Below are 20360 nucleotides of genomic sequence, written 5' to 3' on the forward strand. Positions count from 1 at the left end.
CCAGTGCCGTCCCATCCTCGCCAGGCCCTCACCCGTTCAGGCTCTCGGCTCTGTCCAAAACGCCCTTCCCTCTTCTCCAGCGAAAGTGTTCAGCCTTCTTCAATGCTCGATTCTAAGGCTGCTTCACAGAACCCTGGCTATCCAAGCAGGTGTCGTTTCGTATTATCATTATTTGCAATGTTATATGCTATGTTATATGTTATGTTATGTAGCATGTAATGCTACATGCTTTTTTTTTTTAAAAAAAAAAACCCTTTCCTCTGGCCCTTAAAGAAAATGTTGACTCAGTCTAGACGTTTTGGAGGTCTGCAGTCTGCTGCTCATACTCCACGGGGCACTCTATGAGGACAAGGACTGAACCGCACTCATCTCCACATTCCCCCAGAGAGGGTTTACTGCCCCCCCTCACACCCCAGGCCTTCCCACCAGATGAAGCAACACAAAACCCAGTCTTGAGACTGAGCCTGCAAACGAGACTCACCCCCATGGAAAGCAGCTCCACGCTGCCCACCTGCCTCAGGACAGGTGAGGGGAAGGCAAGTTGGGGCAAGCATTCCTGATGCTGTTTAAGGCTCCACTCTCTGACTTTTAAAGAAAAGCAGCTTGTCAAGTTTGGAAAATCTGCCTACCTCTGGGTCCCACAAAACCCAGTGCCCCCAAAGAAAGCTGGAGCCAAAATCACTGTGGGGAAGTTGCAGAAGCGTACCTTGCCACCCCGACCCCTGCGGTTTTCTCCTGGGGAGGGAAGAGCTACGGCTGCCAGGAACAAGAATGCTGCAAGGCCAGGGCTCAGGAGAGGCACAGGCTGGGGGCATGGGTGGTCAGGACTGCCAGCCTTCCTTGGTGTTCTTGCTAACCCACCATGGAAGGCCCCCAGCACCTGGCACAGTCTACACAGGAATGTTACCCCAACGCCATCCTTTGAGAGGTTTCCGAAGTCATTTTGGGTAGTTTGTTTTTTTACCAAAAGCTGAATAATCTAGAGTAGTTATCCTAAAAAATGCCCGTTGTACTCACACCCCAGTGAGCTTCCTTGAGTGAAAGGAAAAAAAAAAAAAAAAGAATTAGAGCCAGTGAGCTGGGCATGACTCATGGCCATCAGGCTTCCCCTGGGGATGTGTCAGACATTTGAATGTCATCTGTCGTGCATCACACACACGCATATCTTGTTGTACTTTGCTTTATTGTGGCTTTTTGCAAATTGAAGTTTTGTGGTAACCCTGTGTTGACAGATGATAGCACTTTTTTTTAGCAGTAGCGTATTTTTAAATTAAGATGTGTATACTGTTTCCTTAGACATAATGCTCTTGCACACTGAATAGACTATAGTAAAAATTCTACTTTTACATGCACTGGGAAACCAGAAAGTTCAATGACTTGCCTACTGCGAAGTTGATATCTTTGCAGTATCTCTAAGGTGTGCCTGTGTCCAGAGGCAGGCCCCTCTCAGCTCCTATTAGCAGACCACCTGTTTATGGACTGCCTCCTCCGGGCCAGGCTTGTGCCAAGTGTTCTGGATATATTACACCCATCTCACAGAATAGCTGTGTTGACCCCATTTTTATTTTTCTTTTTGGCCAAAGCCACATAGCTTGTAGAATCTTAGTTCCGCAACCAGGAATTGAGCCCAGTCCACAGAAGTGAAAGGGCCACGTTTTAGCCACTGAACTGCCAGGGAACTCCCTTGACCCCATTTTATAGATAAGCAAACTGAGGTTCAAGGAGGGTAAGTGACTCTTTCAGCAACAGGACCAGCTATATCATTTGCAGGGCAATGACGGGACCCCCTTGTTCAAAAATCACTAAGTATTTCAAAACAACAGCAGCAGGGCATTAGCCAAGTTTGAAGCCCTCTTGATCATGGGGCCCTGAGCACCTGCGCAGGCTGTGCGCCTGTGAAGCCGGTCCCGCCCGGCCACTGGAAGTCCATCCGGAACTGAGCCCCAGGCTCCCGAGCACCTCTCCCCCTGTCCCCTCCAGCAGTCCAGGGAGCCACGTGCTCCACCACCACCCGTCCCCTCGCCCCATCCCATCCGTGGCAGAGCAGCTGGGTACCTGGAGTAGCAGGAGAGCCAGATGCTAACGATGGTGTTCAGCACAGCCAGGGTCAGGTAGTAGTCATGGAAAGTAGTGCTCACCAGCGTGTCCGGGAAAACATAGGCAGAGTAGGCGATGGCACAGCCTGGAGGAGCAAAACCAGCCTTGGGCAAGAAGCCAGGACTCAGCACTGTCTGGACTCCCTGGGAAGACCACCCTGCCCTGCATCTGGCTGAGCCCCATCACCCCACAGACCATGAGCAGTCCTGCACCCCACCCTCGCTATGCCATCATCCCTCCCAGCCTGTACATCCCCGTCTCTCTTCTCTGCCCACCCGGATCCCACCCTGAGAATTGTTCTGGGAGCCCAGTGCTGCTCCAAGGGCTTGACAGGTATTAACTCACATAATGTTTACAGCCACCCTCGGACATCAGTCCTGCACTGAACCTCATTTTACAGATGAGGAAACAGAAGCACAGAGAGGTTTGGTAACCCACCCAGGGGCACACAGCTGGAAAGCAGCAAAGCCAAGCTTCAAACACAGGCCGTGCAGCACCAGTCCCTGCTTTTAACCACATGCTGTGGTCCACGATGACACCCCCGTGTGCTCAGCTTTGCCCTGAGATGATGATACGGGTGTTCCTTGTGGAATAATCAACGGTGTCGGGCAGAAAGTGCAGGGAGGGAGAGCGCTTGCTGAGGGGAGGGCTGCCACATCAGGGGGCTGAGGGACAGGTCGGCAAAGAGGCCGAGCACTCGAGGCTAGCCTCGGCGTTTTGTATGGTTTTAGGTTTTGGAGTTTGTGAGAGAAGGGTTACTGAAGGACCTTTTAGACACCTGCCTGCTGCAGCTTTTATTTGAAAGAACAGGGACCAGCACTGTCCTTTTCAAAGGGGACAGGCGTGTCCTGGGGTCTGGACCAGAGGGCCTCTCCGGGCCGAGGTCCCTCTGGGAGAGGCAGCCACAGATCTGTCAGCTTAGGGCCTAAGGTCAGGGCTAAGGTCACCTGTTATCCAAAGATAAAGAGAACTTGGAATCCGAGTTCAAAGCTGAAGCAGGCCTCAAACCACACAAGTTCAGCCTCTGCCTTTGCTCCCATTTGACCATTGAAATCTAGGGAAGCTGAGGGATGTGCCCAGGGTCCCACAGGCAGAAAGGGCCAAGGATTGCCACGTCCTGGGACAGTGCTCCCACTGCTGCAGGTCACCTGTGTGATTCCAGCTGGGAACTGCCCCCAGGAGAACAGCCAGACCCTTCTCTCGGCCTGATACTGTGGGAAAGCTCCCACGTGGCCCAGGAGGCACGTGGTCTGTGTCCTGACCGGGCCCATGGGTGACACAAGAGTGGGGGGGGGGCACCCAGCGCCTGCCAGAACTGTAGTGGGAAGCAGAACTGATGAGAGCCTCCAGGCTCCAGGGTGAGGTGGGCGCTGAGGATGGGTGGGCGCAGCAAAGGCGCTGGCCCTTTGGAGGTTCCGACAGGTGCTTGAGGGCAGAGGGGGCTCTCCAGGAAATAGGAGCAGGACACAGCATCGGATGCCAGATCAATGAAAGTGAACATCCCCTTTCAGGCAGTGGGGGCCACTGAAGGATTTTAAGCAGGGGATTAAAATGGCCGGAGTCTAGTAAAAGCCATACATGCACGGGAGGGCTGAGCGGGAGGGGAGCAGCTGGACACCAGGGAGGAAGCTGAGCAAATGCCACCCTCCAGGGATTGGCGGTTTGCAGCAGGGTCACGGAGGAGGAGAGGTGGCTGCAGACAAGGGGGTCCCAGGTGGACCCCCAGCCTCTCTCAGCTGACTAGACCTTCCTCTCAGGTTTACTGAACACCCCCAAGTCAGACTCTCAGCTACGGACTGGAAAACCAGATGAGGAAGATGCACGAACTGTTCCTAGGGAGCTGTTCCCAGTGCGGAATGGAAATGAGGGAATCACTGAAGGAGCTCCAAGGAGGTGGATCCAGGCCTGGGGACTTGAGGAAGCCACAGGCAGGGGCTCTGAGGCTCCCAGGCCCTGGCTCTCCCATTACAAGCCTCGTGATCTGGGTAACTCACCTCTACTGTCCTCATCTGTAGCATGGGTATAATGATACTCCACAGTTCAGGGCCCTGCTGTCAGGGTGGGTGGCTGGAAGCCGGCCATGGCGGGAGTACATATACCATAGCTATCTGCCATCACCCAGACTGGGACTTCTGTCCCCAGGGAGCTGGTTGTTCAGTATTCGCCAGCACACCTCTGGACACGTTTCTTTTACAACCCTCATCAGGCACCTGGGCAGGGGCGACCCTTCTGCAAGCGCACCAGAGCCTCACAGCGACCCCAGCTCCCAGGGGAAGGGGCAGGTGGTTCTGTCGTGGGGGACAGAAGGTGAGAGCAGGGCCTCACATACCCAGGCTGAAGAGGTTGACGGCGCCATAGTCCAGAAAGTAGCAGATGTGGCGGGCGTTCCTGGACATGGAGCTGAAGGTGTGTGCACAGCTGGATGCCAGGGGGAACAAGCAGCTGGCGCCCATGTACACGAGCAGAGGCCAGGAGTAGCTGTCATTCAGGATGTCCGTCACTTGCAGGGTGCTCACAAACCTCCACGAGAAGAACCTGGAACACAGGGGTGCACCCTCAACCTTCAGGCTGACGGCTCCTCTTACAGTCCTCACCTGACCGTCGCCTACCTTCCCTTTCCCTGGGATGACCAGCCCCTATATGGTCTCCTTTTGCTGACATGCCAGGAGCAAGGAAGAGTGAGGGGGGTCCTTTATTGTTTGGACATATACAGGAAGGGCAATGGTCCAGTCCGCATACTCTGCATGTGGTGACAGATCCCTCTTACAGCTTCTTGCCCAGGTGACTCTCCACTTTTGGTTTGCATGCTTTTAGGGCCAGGGAGCTCACCACCTCCCAAGACAGTTCTGAGTATTTGGAAGTTTCACTGAGCTGCCATCTATCTCCCTGGAATCGCTCTCCACTGGATCAGTCCTAGTTCTCCCTATCAGCACCACAGACAACAAACCCATCAAATATCTCACAGCTGTCTTCAAAATCCCTCCCCACCGCTCTGAACTTCACATTAAAGAACCTCAGTGCATTCAACCATTCCTCATAGGATCCAGCTTTGGCCTTATTCTCTCCATGGTTGGTCAGGCTTCCCTTGTGGGAAGACCCCTCAAAGAGAAACAATCCCTCTGTCTGGAAAGTCTAGAAGGCAACGGGACTATTTTCTCCCCCTTCTTCCATGCTACTCTTCCACTAATATCACCATTTCTTTCACTGAGGGGCCTGGTCCCAAGACTCAGTCTCAGCCAAGCCTAGACCTCCAGATTCGTCTCTTACAGTAACACAAAACAGATCCACATCAGATCTGCCCAACCCATAACCCAGGTGAGGGGGTCTTCCCTGCAGAAGCCGTTCACTTCCACAAACCACTCTTAGAGAGTCAGGCCCCTTTCCCACGAACTCCCCCAGGGAAGGGACTAAAAGCTTTTCATGGGGCAATGGCGGGAGCATTGCTCACTCCTCTGGCTACACTTGTGATCTGTGCCCACACTTGTGATCTGTTCCCTCTGTTGTTCTTCAAAACGTATCCTTTTATCAGCTTGGGATTATTCCTGAGTCCCACTGCCCTGGGGCATCTTTCTCCTGCTCCCCCAAGCCCTTCCTGCTGCTCCTTGTTGTGCTCTCAGGGCTCTGGCAGCGCAGGGGTGTCAGGCCCCGTGGGGCGCTCCGGCCAGCATGGCTCAGCTGGGGAATGGCTACGAAGGCACGTGTGTACAGCAACGCAAGCCCCACCAACAGGGACGGTCAGGCTGGTCCTTTGTAGTGACACAAATTTCAAAACAGCCCAAGTCACCTCTGGTTTATCCAGAAAATGGAACACTGCACAGCTGTACGAAAGCCAGAGAGGCTTGCGTGGGGGTCAGACAGAGATCTGGAGGCAGAAGCAACAGAGGAGCAGAGGGAGGAGAGAAGCAGGCGCTGGGTGCACACACACGTCACAGATGCTCCAGTCTCTAGAAAAGCATCCTGGGAGGATTACAAGCAGCAGGTCACCCCAGCCACTCCAGAGAGGACAAGCGGGGCCGCGGGAAGACACCAACTCTATTTCTTTCTGCAGCACTACAGTGTATTAGCATTTAGACTTTTTACTTATATTTTGTTGTTGTTTAGTCACTTCAGTCGTGTCTGACTCTGTGTGACCCTATGGACTGTAGCCCGCCAGGCTCCTCTGTCCATGATGGGATTTCCCAGGCAAGAATCCTGGAGTGGATTGCCATTTCCTATTCCAGGGGATCTTCCCGACCCAGGGATCGAAACAGTGCTTCCTACATTGGCAAGCAGATTTTACCACTGAGCCTCCAGGAAGCCCTTACGTAAGTTTGCTGCTGCTGCTGCTAAGTCTCTTCAGTCGTGTCCAACTCTGTGCGACCCAAGAGATGGCAGCCCACCAGGCTCCCCCGTCCCTGGGATTCTCCAGGCAAGAACACTGGAATGGGTTGCCATTTCCTTCTCCAATGCATGAAAGTGAAAAGTGAAAGTGAAGTCTCTCAGTCGTGGCCGACTCTTAGCGACCCCATGGACTGCAGCCCACCAGGCTCCTTCGTCCATGGGATTTTCCAGGCAAGAGTACTGGAGTGGGGTCCCATTGCCTTTACTTAAATTTAAAATGACAAAGAGCCTCCTTGAGCAGATCTTGCTGCCTCCCTGGCCAGGCTGCAGGCCCTAGGGCTTCTTTGCAGGTGGTCCCATTCCACAGCAAGCCTGAGCTCTCCCTTCTCTGCCCTTGATGCATCTGGCTCAAGCAGCCTTCTGCACATTTTGGCCTGGGTCTGACTGCTGGCTGGGCAGGGCTCCTTCCTCGGGACCTTCTCCACCTGCAGCACACCCTGGGGTCCTTCCTACTCTCTCTGGTCCTCCATACAATCGGAAGGGGGAATCCAGAAACTAGCCTGTGCTAGAACTTGCCAAGAGATATAAGCAAGCCACACCCTTCTCTGGGCCGCATCTGTGTCAGCCGGTGGCGGTGTGAGAGGGCTGGTGGCCTGTGTGACCTCCAAGGTCCTTCCAACTCTCACATATTACGATCCCATCTCTACCCGCCACTCACTATGCCCAGGCACCGGGTGTGTGAAGCTGGTCTTCGTCCCCCATCTTTCTAAACCAGGTCCCTCCTCAGCTCCCTGGCAGTTCCCATCTGTGCGCACGCGCTTGCCAGAGCATTCATTCTCTTGGCTGGCTCTGTTAAAGTGCTGCCTGACCAAGTGCCTCACAGCGGCTGTGGCCCCAGAATGACTATGAGCATCCACAGCTCTGTGCCCGATGCTTTTTCCCACATCTCCTCTGATAATCCTTGGGGCAACCCTGGGAAAAGTGGTGCCTATCGCTCCTGCTCTGCAGATGGGAACATGCAAAGCCCAGAGAGGTGACTTGTTCAAGCTAGGGAGTGTCAGCCAGGGCTTCTAGAAGACCCAGACTGAATAAGACAATGCTCTCATATCAGGCCCTGAAGCAGGGAGCAGGGAAAGACTGGGGAGTTGCAGGAGCCCCTCAAATTCTACAGCAATCCATGCCCTAGAGCTCACCCACAACCTCCGGCTCCACACTCACGCACCACGGGGGGAGTCGCCCACATTCCAGCACAGAACCTCAGCTTGCCCCACCCCAGCTGTGTTTAATGAAGCCCCGGTTCCCAGGCTCTGCGTGAAACAGCTGGACCAGGGGGCCGGGAGGTACCAGAAGGGCAGCAAGTGCGTCCAGATGTTGAGGGTCTCATTGGTCATTTGAAAAAGGCTGAGGAGGCAGGCAGTGGCGGAACTCTGTGGGTGTCGGTAGCCGAAGAGGATGCCCTGCTCATGGAACACCTGCAGGGGGAGGAGAAAGGGACGCTGAGGTTACACACGAGGGTGGCCGGAAGGTCTCAGGGGAATGTCCCTGGTAGCATCCACCTTTCTCCCAGGCTGGGCACTTGTCCACTGGATCCTGGAACACCTGACCCCAGGTCCTTGATCTGTCACATGGCTTCCCGCTTGCTTCCCATGGTTTCTAAAATCTCACGTCCTCCCAGGAGCCTGCAGTCAGCTGGAGGAGCAGATTCAAGGCTCCGACTTCCTCTGGGAATCCAGCCTGTCTGTCCATTCCCAGAGGCACTTACTTCTGTCATGAATGTTTCTTAAGAATCTGGTTTTGCACCCTCTGGCTGGGGCCTACAGCCCGGTCTTCGGATGGTTGACATATATGCTGCCTGTCCGAGCCGACAAGCCCTGCATGTCAGGGGCTGGTGGGATGATCTCTGCAGGAGATCCCCCGGGACCCAGGGTATATTCACCAGAACGCTTCACAAAGGCCTTTTGATGAAGACTATGATGGCATCAGCCTGGGCTGCAGGTGGAGCAGAAGGCCCACACAAACACCCCCCGCCTCAGGCAGCCCACCTGGCAAGGCTCTTGACAACCACCTCACCCTGGATGAGAAATTTGGACTGGCCAGATAAAATACGGGGTGTCAACCTGCTTGGAGGACTGCATTACAGCCATTTAAAATGGTAATTGTGGGGACTTCCCTGGCAGTCTAGTAGTTAACAATCTGTCTTCCAATGCAGGGGATACGGGTTCAATTCCTGATCAGGGAACTAAGATCCCACATGCCTGCTAAAGTCACTTGTCATGTCTGACTCTGTGTGACCCTACAAACCGTAGCCCACCAAGATCCTGTGTCCATGGGATTCTCCAGGCAAGAATACTGGAGTGGATTACCAAGCTCTTCTCCAGGGGATACTCCTGAACCAGGGATCAAACCTGCATCTCTTATGTCTCCTGCAGTGGCAGGTGGGGTCTTTACCACCATACGCTGCTGTGCAACTAAGCCCGTGTTCTGCCACTACAGAGCCCACTGCTCTGGAGCCAGCGCCACGACCTGAAAGAAGCTTGTGTGTGCCGCAACTGAGACCTGACGAAGCCCAAAATAAGTAAATAAATTAATAAGAAAAAAAAAAGGTAATTGTGAAGACGATGAGGCATGAGGAACAAAAGCTCAGGATGTAACATTAAGTGAAACAAGAGTGGAAGGTCAACTGTATGCCTGCCAAGATGCTAAGAACTACAGCAATTTAAGTGCACATGGTGGGATGGAGGCTGGGGGGAACATGGGAAAGGAAAGAACTTCATTTGTTGAAGTAGCAGGATTTGCGTTATCAGATCAGGGTGTGATCAGATCAGGGTTTCTCAGTCTTGACAATGCTGACATTTGGGGCCAATTCTTTGTTGTTGGGGGGGCTGTCATATGCATCGTCAGTAGTATCTGTGGCCTCTCCCTATGAGATGCCAAGAGCACCCACCATGCCCCCCTTCCAAGCTGTGACAACCAAAAACATCTCCCAAACTTGCCATGTCCCCTGGGGCAAAACCTCCCCTAGTTAAGAACCATTGATTTAGCTGAATGTTGCTATAATCTTTGAAAGATAAATAAAAATGAGTAGATTAATTGAGAAAAATAATAATGACAATATTAGTAATCATTAGAAAAGGCAGAGGAACCAGAGATCAAATTGCCAACATCCACTGGATCATGGAAAAAGCAAGAGAGTTCCAGAAAAACATCTATTTCTGCTTTATTGACTATGCCAAAGCCTTTGACTGTGTGGATCACAATAAACTGTGGAAAATTCTTCAAGAGATGGGAATACCAGACCACCTGACCTGCCTCTTGAGAAATGTGTGTGCAGGTCAGGAAGCAACAGTTAGAACTGGACATGGAACAACAGACTGGTTCCAAATAGGAAAGGAGTACGTCAAGGCTGTATATTATCACCTTGCTTATTTAACTTATATGCAGAGTACATCATGAGAAACGCTGGACTGGAAGAAGCACAAGCTGGAATCAAGATTGCCGGGAGAAATATCAATAACCTCAGATATGCAGGTGACACCACCCTTATGGCAGAAAGTGAAGAGGAACTAAAAAGCCTCTTGATGAAAGTGAAAGAGGAGAGTGAAAAGGATGGCTTAAAGCTCAACATTCAGAAAATGAAGATCATGGCATCCGGTCCCATCATTTCATGGCAAATAGATGGGGAAACAGTGGCAGACTTTATGTTTTTGGGCTCCAAAATCACTGCAGATGGTGACTGCAGCCATGAAATTAAAAGACGCTTACTCCTTGGTAGAGAAGTTATGACCAACCTAGATAGCATATTGAAAAGCAGAGATATTACTTTGCCAACAAAGGTCCATCTAGTCAAGGCTATGGTTTTTCCAGTGGTCATGTATGGATGTGAGAGTTGGACTGTGAAGAAAGCTGAGTGCCGAAGAATTGATGCTTTTGAACTGTGGTGTTGGAGAAGACTCTTGAGAGTCCCTTGGACTGCAAGGAGATCCAACTAGTCCATTCTAAAGGAGATCAGCCCTGGGATTTCTTTGGAAGGAATGATGCTAAAGCTGAAACTCCAGTACTTTGGCCACCTCTTGTGAAGAGTTGACTCATTGGAAAAGACCCTGATGCTGGGAGGCATTCATGGCAGGATGACCAGGGGACAACAGAGGATGAGATGGCTGGATTGCATCACTGACTCGATGGACCTGAGTTTGGGTGAACTCCAGGAATTGGTGATGGACAGGGAGGCCTGGCGTGCTGCCATTCATGGGGTTGCAAAGAGTCGGACATGACTGAGCAACTGAACTGAACTGACTGAATGTAAATCATTTATATGACCAACCTAGACAGCATATTAAAAAGTAGAGACATTACTTTGCCAACAAAGGTCCGTCTAGTCAAGGCTATAGTTTTTCCAGTGGTCATGTATGGATGTAAGAGTTGGACTATAAAGAAAGCTGAGCACCGAAGAATTGGTGCTTTTGAACTGTGGTGTTGGAGAAGCCTCTTGAGAGTCCCTTGGGCTGCAAGGAAATCCAACCAGTCCATCCTAAAGGAAATCAGTCCTGAATATTCATTGGAAGGACTGATGCTAAAGCTGAAACTCCAATACTTTAGCCACCTGATGCAAAGAATTGACTCATTTGAAAAGACCCTGATATTGGGAAAGATTGAAGGCGGAAGGAGAAGGGGACAACAGAGGATGAGATGGTTGGATGGCATCACCGACTCAATGGAGATGAGTTTGAGTAGACTCTGGAAGTTGGTGATGAACAGGGAGACTTGGTGTGCTACAGTTCATGGGGTCTCAAAGAGTCAGGTACGACTGAGCAACTGAACTGAACCAATTGTAAATCGAGTCATGATAAATTTTAAAGGTTTCCATCTGGTTTTCTAGGGATGTGGGAGGAATGGAAGGCTGGGAGAATTCCAACCTCGACATTCATTTCCCATCTGGGTTACCAACTTTTTAGTTTAAGAGAGAACCTTGATTCAAAAATATACAATATTTGTAATGACCTATAGTGGAAAAGAATATGGAAAAGAATACATATGTATGTAAATATAGATGTGTGTGTCAGGTGTACAGCAAAGTGTACACCTTGCTTTATACTCTGTTTTATACCTTTGCTTTATACTTGCTTATACAATCTGCCATACATCTGAAACACGACAACACTGTGAATCAACTATACTTCTATTTTTCAAAATGGCTTAAAAAATAATAAAGAATTTTTTTTAAAAATACAAGAAAAAACAATGTATCATACCCTATACTACCTCTTGAGATTCTGAGTCAAGTGGTCTCTTGGAGGAGTGGAGAAAGCAGGGAGATATCCGTAAAGAGTCGAATCTGGGCCAGTGAGGTGCTAAATGACTTTAAGCTGGGCCACGGTTCTCAGCGTTCAGTGTCCTCATCTATGAAATGGGTGACATTAGCTTACCAGATGGTGAGGGCATTCCCATCTTGGTTCACTTCTGGGTGAAACTGGTCAACTAGGGGGAGGGGACAAACGAAGTTGGTTCAAGGTCCAGTGAAGAAGTACTGTTTGAATTAGGTTTGGGTTTTAGCTTATTTTTTGATTAGCTAAAATCAAAAAATTTTAGGTTTTGATTCACCGTGGTTTCTGCTGACATTCCCAGATTACAGTGGACGGCCTTCTCTAATGGGCAGCAGGAGTCTCAGCTTGCAGCGGTCTGCCCACCAGGGCTGTTGTTCAGTTCACTTGCTCAGTCGTGTCTGACTCTTCATGACCCCTCGGACCACAGCATGCCAGGCCTCCCTGTCCGTCACCAACTCCCGGAGCTTGCTCAAACTCATCTCCATTGAGTCAGTGATGCCATCCAACCATCTCATCCTCTGTTGTCCCCTTCTCCTCCTGCCTCCAATCTTTCCCAGCATCAGGGTCTTTTCAAATGAGTCAGCTCTTCGCATCAAGTGGCCAGAGTATTGGAGTTTCAGCTTCACCATCAGTCCTTCCAGTGAACATCCTGGACTGATCTCCTTTAGGATGGACTGGTTGGATCTCCTTACAGCTCAAGGGACTCTCAAGAGTCTTCTCCAACACCACAGTTCAAAAGCATCAATTCTTCGGCATTCAGCTTTCTTTATAGTCCGATTCTCACATCCATATATGACTACTGGAAAAACCATAGCCTTGATAAGATAGACCTTTGTTAATAATGTCTCTGCTTTTGAATACGCTGTCTAGGTTGGTCATAACTTTCCTTCCAAGGAGTAAGCGTCTTTTAATTTCATGGCTGCAGTCACCATCTGCAGTGATTTTGGAGCCCAAAAACATAAAGTCTGCCGCTGTTTCCCCATCTATTTGCCATGAAGTGATGGGACCAGATGCCATGATCTTTGTTTTCTGAATGTTGAGCTTTAAGCCAACCTTTTCACTCTCCTCTTTCACTTTCATCAAGGCTCTTTAGTGCTTCACTTTCTGCCATAAGGGTGGTGTCATCTGCATATCGGAGGTTATTGATATTTCTCCCGGCAATCCTGATTCCAGCTGTGCTTCATCCAGCCCAGCGTTTCTCATGATGTACTCTGCATATAAGTTAAACAAGCAGGGTGACAATATACAGCCTTGACGTACTCCTTTTCCTATTTGGAACCAGTCTGTTCCATGTCCAGTTCTAACTGTTGCTTCCTGACCTGCATACACATTTCTCAAGAGGCAGGTCAGGTGGTCTGGTATTCCCATCTCTTGAAGAATTTTCCACAGTTTCTTGTGATCCACACAGTCAAAGGCTTTGGCATAGTCAATAAAGCAGAAATAGATGTTCTTCTGGAACTCTCTTGCTTTTTCCATGATCCAGCGGATGTTGGCAATTTGATCTCTGGTTCCTCTGCCTTTTCGAAAACCAGCTTGAACATCTGGAAGTTCACGGTTCATGTATTGCTGAAGCCTGGCTTGGAGAATTTTGAGCATTACTTTACTAGCATGTGAGATGAGTGCAATTGTGCAGTAGTTTGAGCATTCTTTGGCATTGCCTTTCTTTGAGATTGGAATGAAAACTGACCTTTTCCAGTCCTGTGGCCACTGCTGAGTTTTCCAAATTTGCTGGCATATTGAGTACAGCACTTTCACAGCATCATCTTTTAGGATTTGAAATTGCTCAACTGGAATTCCATCACCTCCACTAGCTTTGTTTGTAGTGAGGCTTCCTAAGGCCCACTTGACTTCACATTCCAGGATGTCTGGCTCTAGGTGAGTGATCACACCATCGTGAAGATCTTTTTTTGTACAGCTCTGTGTATTCTTGCCACCTCTTCTTAATATCTTCTGCTTCTGTTAGGTCCATACCATTTCTGTCCTTTATTGAGCCCATCTTTGCATGAAATGTTCCCTTGGTGTCTGTTATTTTCTTGAAGAGATCTCTAGTCTTTCCCATTCTATTGTTTTCCTCTATTTCTTTGCACTGATCACTGAGGAAAGTTTTCTTATCTCTCCTTGCTATCCTTTGGAACTCTGCATTCAAATAGGTATATCTTTCCTTTTCTCCGTTGCTTTTCACTTCTCTTCTTTTCACAGCTGTTTGTAAGGCCTCCCCAGACAGCCATTTTGCTTTTTTGCATTTCTTTTTCTTGGGGATGGTCTTGGCCCCTGTCTCCTGTACAATGTTACGAACCTCCGTCCATAGTTCAACAGGCACTCTGTCTGTCAAATCTAGTCCCTTAAATCTATTTCTCACTTCCACTGTATAGTCATAAGGGATTTGATTTAGGTCATACCTGAATGGTCTAGTGGTTTTCCCCACTTTCTTCAATTTAAGTCTGAATTTGGCAATAAGGAGTTCGATCTGAGCCACAGTCAGCTCCCAGTCTTGTTTTTGCTGACTGTATAGAGCTTCTCCGGGAGAAGGCAATGGCAACCCACTCCAGTATTCTTGCCTGGAGAATCCCAGGGACGGGGGAGCCTGGTGGGCTGCCGTCTATGGGGTTGCACAGAGTCGGACACGACTGAAGCGACTTAGCAGCAGCAGCATACAGCTTCTCCATCTTTGGCTGTAAAGAATATAATCAATCTGATTTCGGTGTTGGCCATCTGGTGATGTCCATGCTGACAAGGGGGCAAATGGGCCAATGGCCTCAGCCTTTGATCCATGTGAGGATGGCGCCTGCTTGGTGGGCATGTGGAAGGCCCCCAGCAGAAACTATGGGTCTATCATTCTACTTCTCATGTTTCTTGCTTTCTTCCTTAATTTTTCTTTTTTTTTTTTTTTTATTAAAGCATTGGCCACTTGTTGAAATACAAGGGCTCCAGAAAGGAGCAACTGATACTCATTACTCACTCCCTCATATGAGTAAGTTTAGCAGATCTCATACAGCAGGAGATCTTATGACAAGGGGCCTGCGGAACCTTGGGCAAGCGGGGGTGGCTCATGGGGAGGAAGCAAGGCAGGTCCGTGGGACAGCTTAGACACAGTGATGGCTGCAGCTGGACGGTGGCTACGAGACGCAGAGGGGAGGTCAACAATACTTTGTCCACAGTGACTCAGGGTACACTACTGTCCTTCTGTCTTTGGACCCTGCATTCTAGGAGGCAAGAGAGGATGCTGACAGAGTCAAAAGCCAGAGAGGAACAGAGGGGCTGGGAAATTCACACACTGGACAACTTGACTGCATTTAAGCATCTGGCCCCAGACCTGGAGAAGATGCCTTACGGCAAGGCTAGGGTTAGGCCCAGATTAAAAGAACCTGCTTCCCACTACTCACAAAAGCCAAAACATGGAGACAAGCCACATGTCCACTGGCAGACGAATGGAGAGCAGATAAAGAAGATGTGGCACAGACACACAACGGAGTATCACTCAGCCATAAGAAAGACCAAAATAATGCCAGAACCAGAGATTACCATACTCAGTGAGAAGTCAGAAGGAGAAAGACAAATGCCATATGATATCACTTGCACGTGAAATCTAAACTATGACACAACTGACTCACAGGAACAGACTTGTGGTTGCAAAGGGGAAGGGATGGGGAGAGGGATGGACTGGGAATCTGGGGTTGGTGGTTGCAAATGATTACATTTAGAATGGATAAACAAGTTCTCTGTATAGGACAGAGAACTATAATCTCCTGGGATAAACCATAATGGAAAGGAATATAAAAAATGCATACATGTGTATAGATGAGTCACTTTGCTGTATAGCAGAGATTAGTGCAACACAGCAAATCAACTACACTGCAATTTTTTAAAAAGAAAAGGAAAAAAGCCTGCTTCCCTCTTACCATTCATGTAACCATACATGGATGAAAAGCCCATTAACCATACCATAGGGGTGGGATTGAAAGCAGATCTCAAGAAAAGAAAAAAAAGAAGTCCAAATGGATACAGGATGAAAAAAAGAAAGGAAGGGAGACACTCTGTCAAAAAACAGCAACATCTGACCTGCCCTTCTGAATGCAGAGTTCCAAAGAATAGCAAGGAGAGATAAGAAAGCCTTCCTAAGTGAAAAGTGAGAAGAAATAGAGGAAAACAATAGAATGGAAAAGACTAGAAATCTTTTCAAGAAAATTAGAGATACCAAGGGAACATTTCATGCAAAGATGGGCACAATAAAAGACAGAAATGGTATGGACCTAACAGAAGCAGAAGATATTAAGAAAAGGTCACGAGAATACACAGAAGAACTATACAGAAAAGGTCTTAATGACCCAGATAATCACAATGGTCTCATCACTCACCTACAGCCAGACATTCTGGAATGCGAAGTCAAGTGGGCCTTAGGAAGCATCACTACGAACAAAGCTAGTGGAGGTGATGGAATTCCAGCTGAGCAATTTCAAATCCTAAAAGATGATGCTGTGAAAGTGCTACACTCAATATGTCAGCAAATTTGGAACTGGAAAAGATCAGTTTTCATTCCAATTGCAAAGAAGGGCAATGCCAAAGAAAGTTCAAACTACTACACAATTGCACTCATTTCACAAGCTAGCAAGGTAGTGCTCAAAATCCTTCAAGCTAGGCTTCAACAGTATGTGAACCGAGAATGTCCAGATGTTCAAGCTGGATTTAGAAAAGGCAGAAAAACCAGAGATCAAATTGCTGACATCCATTGGCATGATCCATTGGATCATAGAAAAAGCAAGAGAATTCCAGAAAAACATCTACTTCTGCTTCACTGACTATGCTAAAGCCTTTGACTGGTCATAATAAACTATGGAAAAGTCTTAAAGAGATGAGGATATTAGACCACCTTACCTGCCTCCTGAGAAACCTGTATGCAGGTCAAGAAGCAACAGTTAGAACCAGACATAGAACAACGGACTGGTTCCAAACTGAGAAAGGAGTACATCAAGACTGTATATGTTGTCACCCTGCTTATTTTACCTTCTAGGCAGAGTAGATCATGCGAAATACCAGGCTGGATAAAGCACAAGCTGGAATCAGGATTGCTGGGAGAAATATCAACAACCTCAGATATGCAGATGATATCACCCTTATGGCAGAAAGCAAAGAGGAACTAAAGAGCCTCTTGATGAAGGTGAAAGAGGAGAGCATAAAAGCTGCCTTAAAACTCAACAGTCAAAAAACTAAGATCATGGCATCTGGTCCGATCATTTCATGGCAAATAGATAGGGAAACAATGGAAACAACAAGAGACTTTATTTTCTTGGGCTCCCAAATCATTGCAGATGATGACTGCAGCCATGAAATTAAAAGATGCTTGCTCCTTGGAAGAAAAGCTGTGACAAACCTAGATAGTGTATTGAAAAGCAGAGCCATTACTTTGCTGACATACGTCCATATAATGAAAGCTATGGTTTTTCCAGGAGTCATGTACGGATGTAAGAGTTGGACCATAAAAAGGCTGAGTGTCGAAGAACTGATGCTTTCGAACTATGGTGCTGGAGAAGACTCTTGAGAGTCCCTTGGACTGCAAGGAGATAAAACCAGTTAATCCTAAAGAAAATCAGTCCTAAATACTCATTGGAAGGACTGAAGCTGAAGCTCCAATACTTTGGCCACCATGATGCAAAGATCTGACTCCTTGGAAAAGACAGTGATGCTGGGAAAGAGTGGGGGCAGGAAAAGAAGGGGACGACAGAGAACGAGATGGTTGGATGGCATCACTGACTCAATGGACATGAGTTTGAGCAGACTCCAGGATATGGTGAAGGACAAGTAAGCCTGGAGTGCTGCAGTCCACCGAGTCTCAAAGAGTTGGACACAACTGAGTGACTCAACAACCTGCCTCTGCCTCCCCAATTTGACCTTCCACCCACTAGGTGGCGCTGTTAGGTCCACTCCAGCTCTGAACCCCTCCAAGCACAGGGAGACAAGTTCTCTCCATAATCTGGCTCCAGCCTCAGCAAAGCACTTTGCATAGAGTAGATCCTCACAGAACAGATTATCAGAAAGTCACATCTAACTCTTGTGAGCCCGTGGACTGTAGCCCACAAGGCTCCTCTGTCCCTAGGATTTACATGCTACATAAATCTGAACAACAGAACATTTGAAAACAATTTTGCATTCGTGCCTAGTTTGACCCCAAAAGGCAAACCACAGTCATTGCCTTAATGCTCTGTAAATGGGCCTCATTTCTAAGCAGCCCCGAGTTAGCAGACGCTGGCTTATTTGCACAGCAGAATTGATTCGACTCCACCTTGCCTCCTTGGTTGCAGGCCAACCAATTTACAGTGAAATGAAATCAAATTGTGTGCAGCCTATAATTTAGGAGTGAGAACCCCCAGGCAGCCAGGTGGAAGGGCACGTCAGTGGGTTTTCCGCTTAGTGCCTGCCACACACTGGGCTTCCAAGAAAGGCCCCATGCACCTGCCAGCTGATGCCTGAAATTCCACTGTGACTATTTCAAACCCTTGGTGTTTCCAGCTATTAAACTGCAAATCACCTGGGGAAAATAATCGAACCTGGCTAGCGGTAAATAAGAGTGGATTTTGATGGCAAAGCGGAGAAGCTGCCAGAGTGGGGTTATTAGGCCACAGGCCTCTGTGTGGTAATCTGCATTTTTCGTCTAGATCTCACTGAATCCTCATGGCCTAGTGAGGGACAGTTTTTTTCCTGTCCCCATTTCACAGAAAAGGAAACTAAGGTCCAGGGAGGTGAAGGCATTTAATCAAGATCCCAGAATTAGTGGGGGCAAAGCTGAGACATGAGACCTTGTGTCTTGGTCTTTCACATGATCCTCCCTGCCACTCTGGAGGACTCACTGGAGATGAAGCTTTCCCCTCTCAGCCTGCAATGTGATTGTGGACAGTCACACACTTGTCTGAACCTTAGTTGTTTCTCTTTAAAGTGTTATTGTTCTGAATTGTATCTCCCATAACACTAGACAGTGTGTTGAAAAGCAGAAATATCACTCTGTCGACAAAGGTCCATGTAGTTAAGACTATGGTCTTCCAGTGGTCACGTACGGTTGTGATAGCTGGACCATAAAGAAGGCAGAGTGCCAAAGAACTGATGCCTTTGAACTGTAGTGCTGGAGAAGACTCCTGAAAGTCCCCTGGACGGCAAGGGGATCAAACCAGTCAATCTTAATGGAAATAGACCCTGAATAGTCACTGGAAGGACTGATGCTGAAGCTGAAGCTCCAGTATTTTGGTCATCTGATGGGAACAGATGACTCATTAGAAAAGTCCTTGATGCTGGGAAAGATGGAGGGCAGAAGATGAAGAGGGCATCAGAGGATGAGACGGCTGGATGGCTGCTCCAATGCAATGAACACGAACTTGAGCAAGTTTCAGGAGATGATGAGAGACAGGGAGGCCTGGCGTGCTGCAGTCCATGGGGTCGCAAAGAGTCAGACACAACTGGGTGACTGAGCAATAACAACAACAAAATTCATATATTGAAGCCCTAACCTCTAGCACCTCAGAATGTAACTGTATTTGGAGATAGTGTTTTTAAATACTTTTTTATTTTTATTTCTTTGGCTGTACCAGGTCTTAGTTGCAGAATACAAACTTATCTGTGGCATGTGGGATCTAGTTCCCTCCCCACCAGGTATCAAACCCGTGTCCCTGCATAGCAAGGCGGATTCTTAACTGCTGGACCACCATGAAAGTCCCGTGGGGATAGTTTTAAAAGAGGTGATTATGAGGTGATCAAAAGCTTTCCAGACAAGCAAAAGATAAGAGAATTCAGCATCATCAAACCAGCTTTACAACAAATGCTAAAGGAACTTCTCTAGATAGAAAACAAGAGAAGGAAAAGACCCATCTATAGAAAATACCCAAAACAATTAAGAAAACGGTAATAAGATCATGTTGTTGTTGTTGTTTCTCAGTCACCCAGTCGTGTCCAACTCTTTGCGACCCCGTGGACTGCAGCACGCCAGGTCTCCCTGTCCCTCACCACTTCCCGAAGCTTGCCCAAGTTTATGTTCATTGCATCGGAGATGCCATCCAGCCATCTCGCCCTCTGATGCCCTCTTCTCCTTCTGCCCTCCATCTTTCCCAGCATCAGGGACTTTTCCAATGAGTCTGTTCCCATCAGATGATCAAAATACTGGAGCTTTAGCTTCAGCACCAGTCCTTCCAGTGATTATTCAAGGTTGATTTTCATTGAGATTGACTGGTTTGATCTCCTTGCTGTCCAAGAGACTTTCAGGAATCATCTCCAGCACTACAGTTCAAAGGCATCGATTCTTTGGTGCTCTGCCTTCTTTATGGTCCAGCTCTCCCAACCGTATGTGACCACTGGGAAGACCATAGCCTTGACTACATGGACCTTTGTTGACAGAGTGATGTCTCTGCTTTTCAACACACTAAGTTTGTCATTGCTTTCCTGCCAAGAAGCAATCGTCTTCTGGTTTCATGGCTGCAGTCACCATCTGCAGTGATTTTAGAGCCCAAGAAGAGGAAATTTGTCACGACTTCCACCTTTTCCCCTTCTATTTGCCATGAAGTAATGGGGCCAAATACCATGATCTTAGTTTTTTCAATATTTACTTTTTTCTTTTTCTTTTTTTAAATATAAATTTATTTATTT

General features: G+C 48.3%; 1 protein-coding gene across 4 annotated transcripts in view; it reads right to left on the reverse strand.

Annotated features, from left to right (window-relative positions):
* The window catches only part of PAQR5 (progestin and adipoQ receptor family member 5), a 96592-nt gene that overhangs the window by 12639 nt on the left and 63593 nt on the right, over positions 1-20360 (reverse strand). For 3 of the 4 annotated variants that reach the window (XM_006071019.4, XM_025296244.3, XM_006071020.4), the window contains 3 exons: positions 7762-7889; positions 4427-4632; positions 2056-2182 (listed from right to left, as the gene is read on the reverse strand). In XM_006071019.4, coding sequence (XP_006071081.2) covers positions 2056-2182; positions 4427-4632; positions 7762-7889 — 461 coding nt within the window. Of the gene's footprint in view, positions 1-2055; positions 2183-4426; positions 4633-7761; positions 7890-8179; positions 8327-20360 lie in introns of those variants that run through there. The other variant, XM_025296245.3, reaches the window with a different exon arrangement.

Source organism: Bubalus bubalis, chromosome 11 (assembly GCF_019923935.1).
Source record: "Bubalus bubalis isolate 160015118507 breed Murrah chromosome 11, NDDB_SH_1, whole genome shotgun sequence".
Lineage (NCBI taxonomy): Eukaryota > Metazoa > Chordata > Mammalia > Artiodactyla > Bovidae > Bubalus > Bubalus bubalis.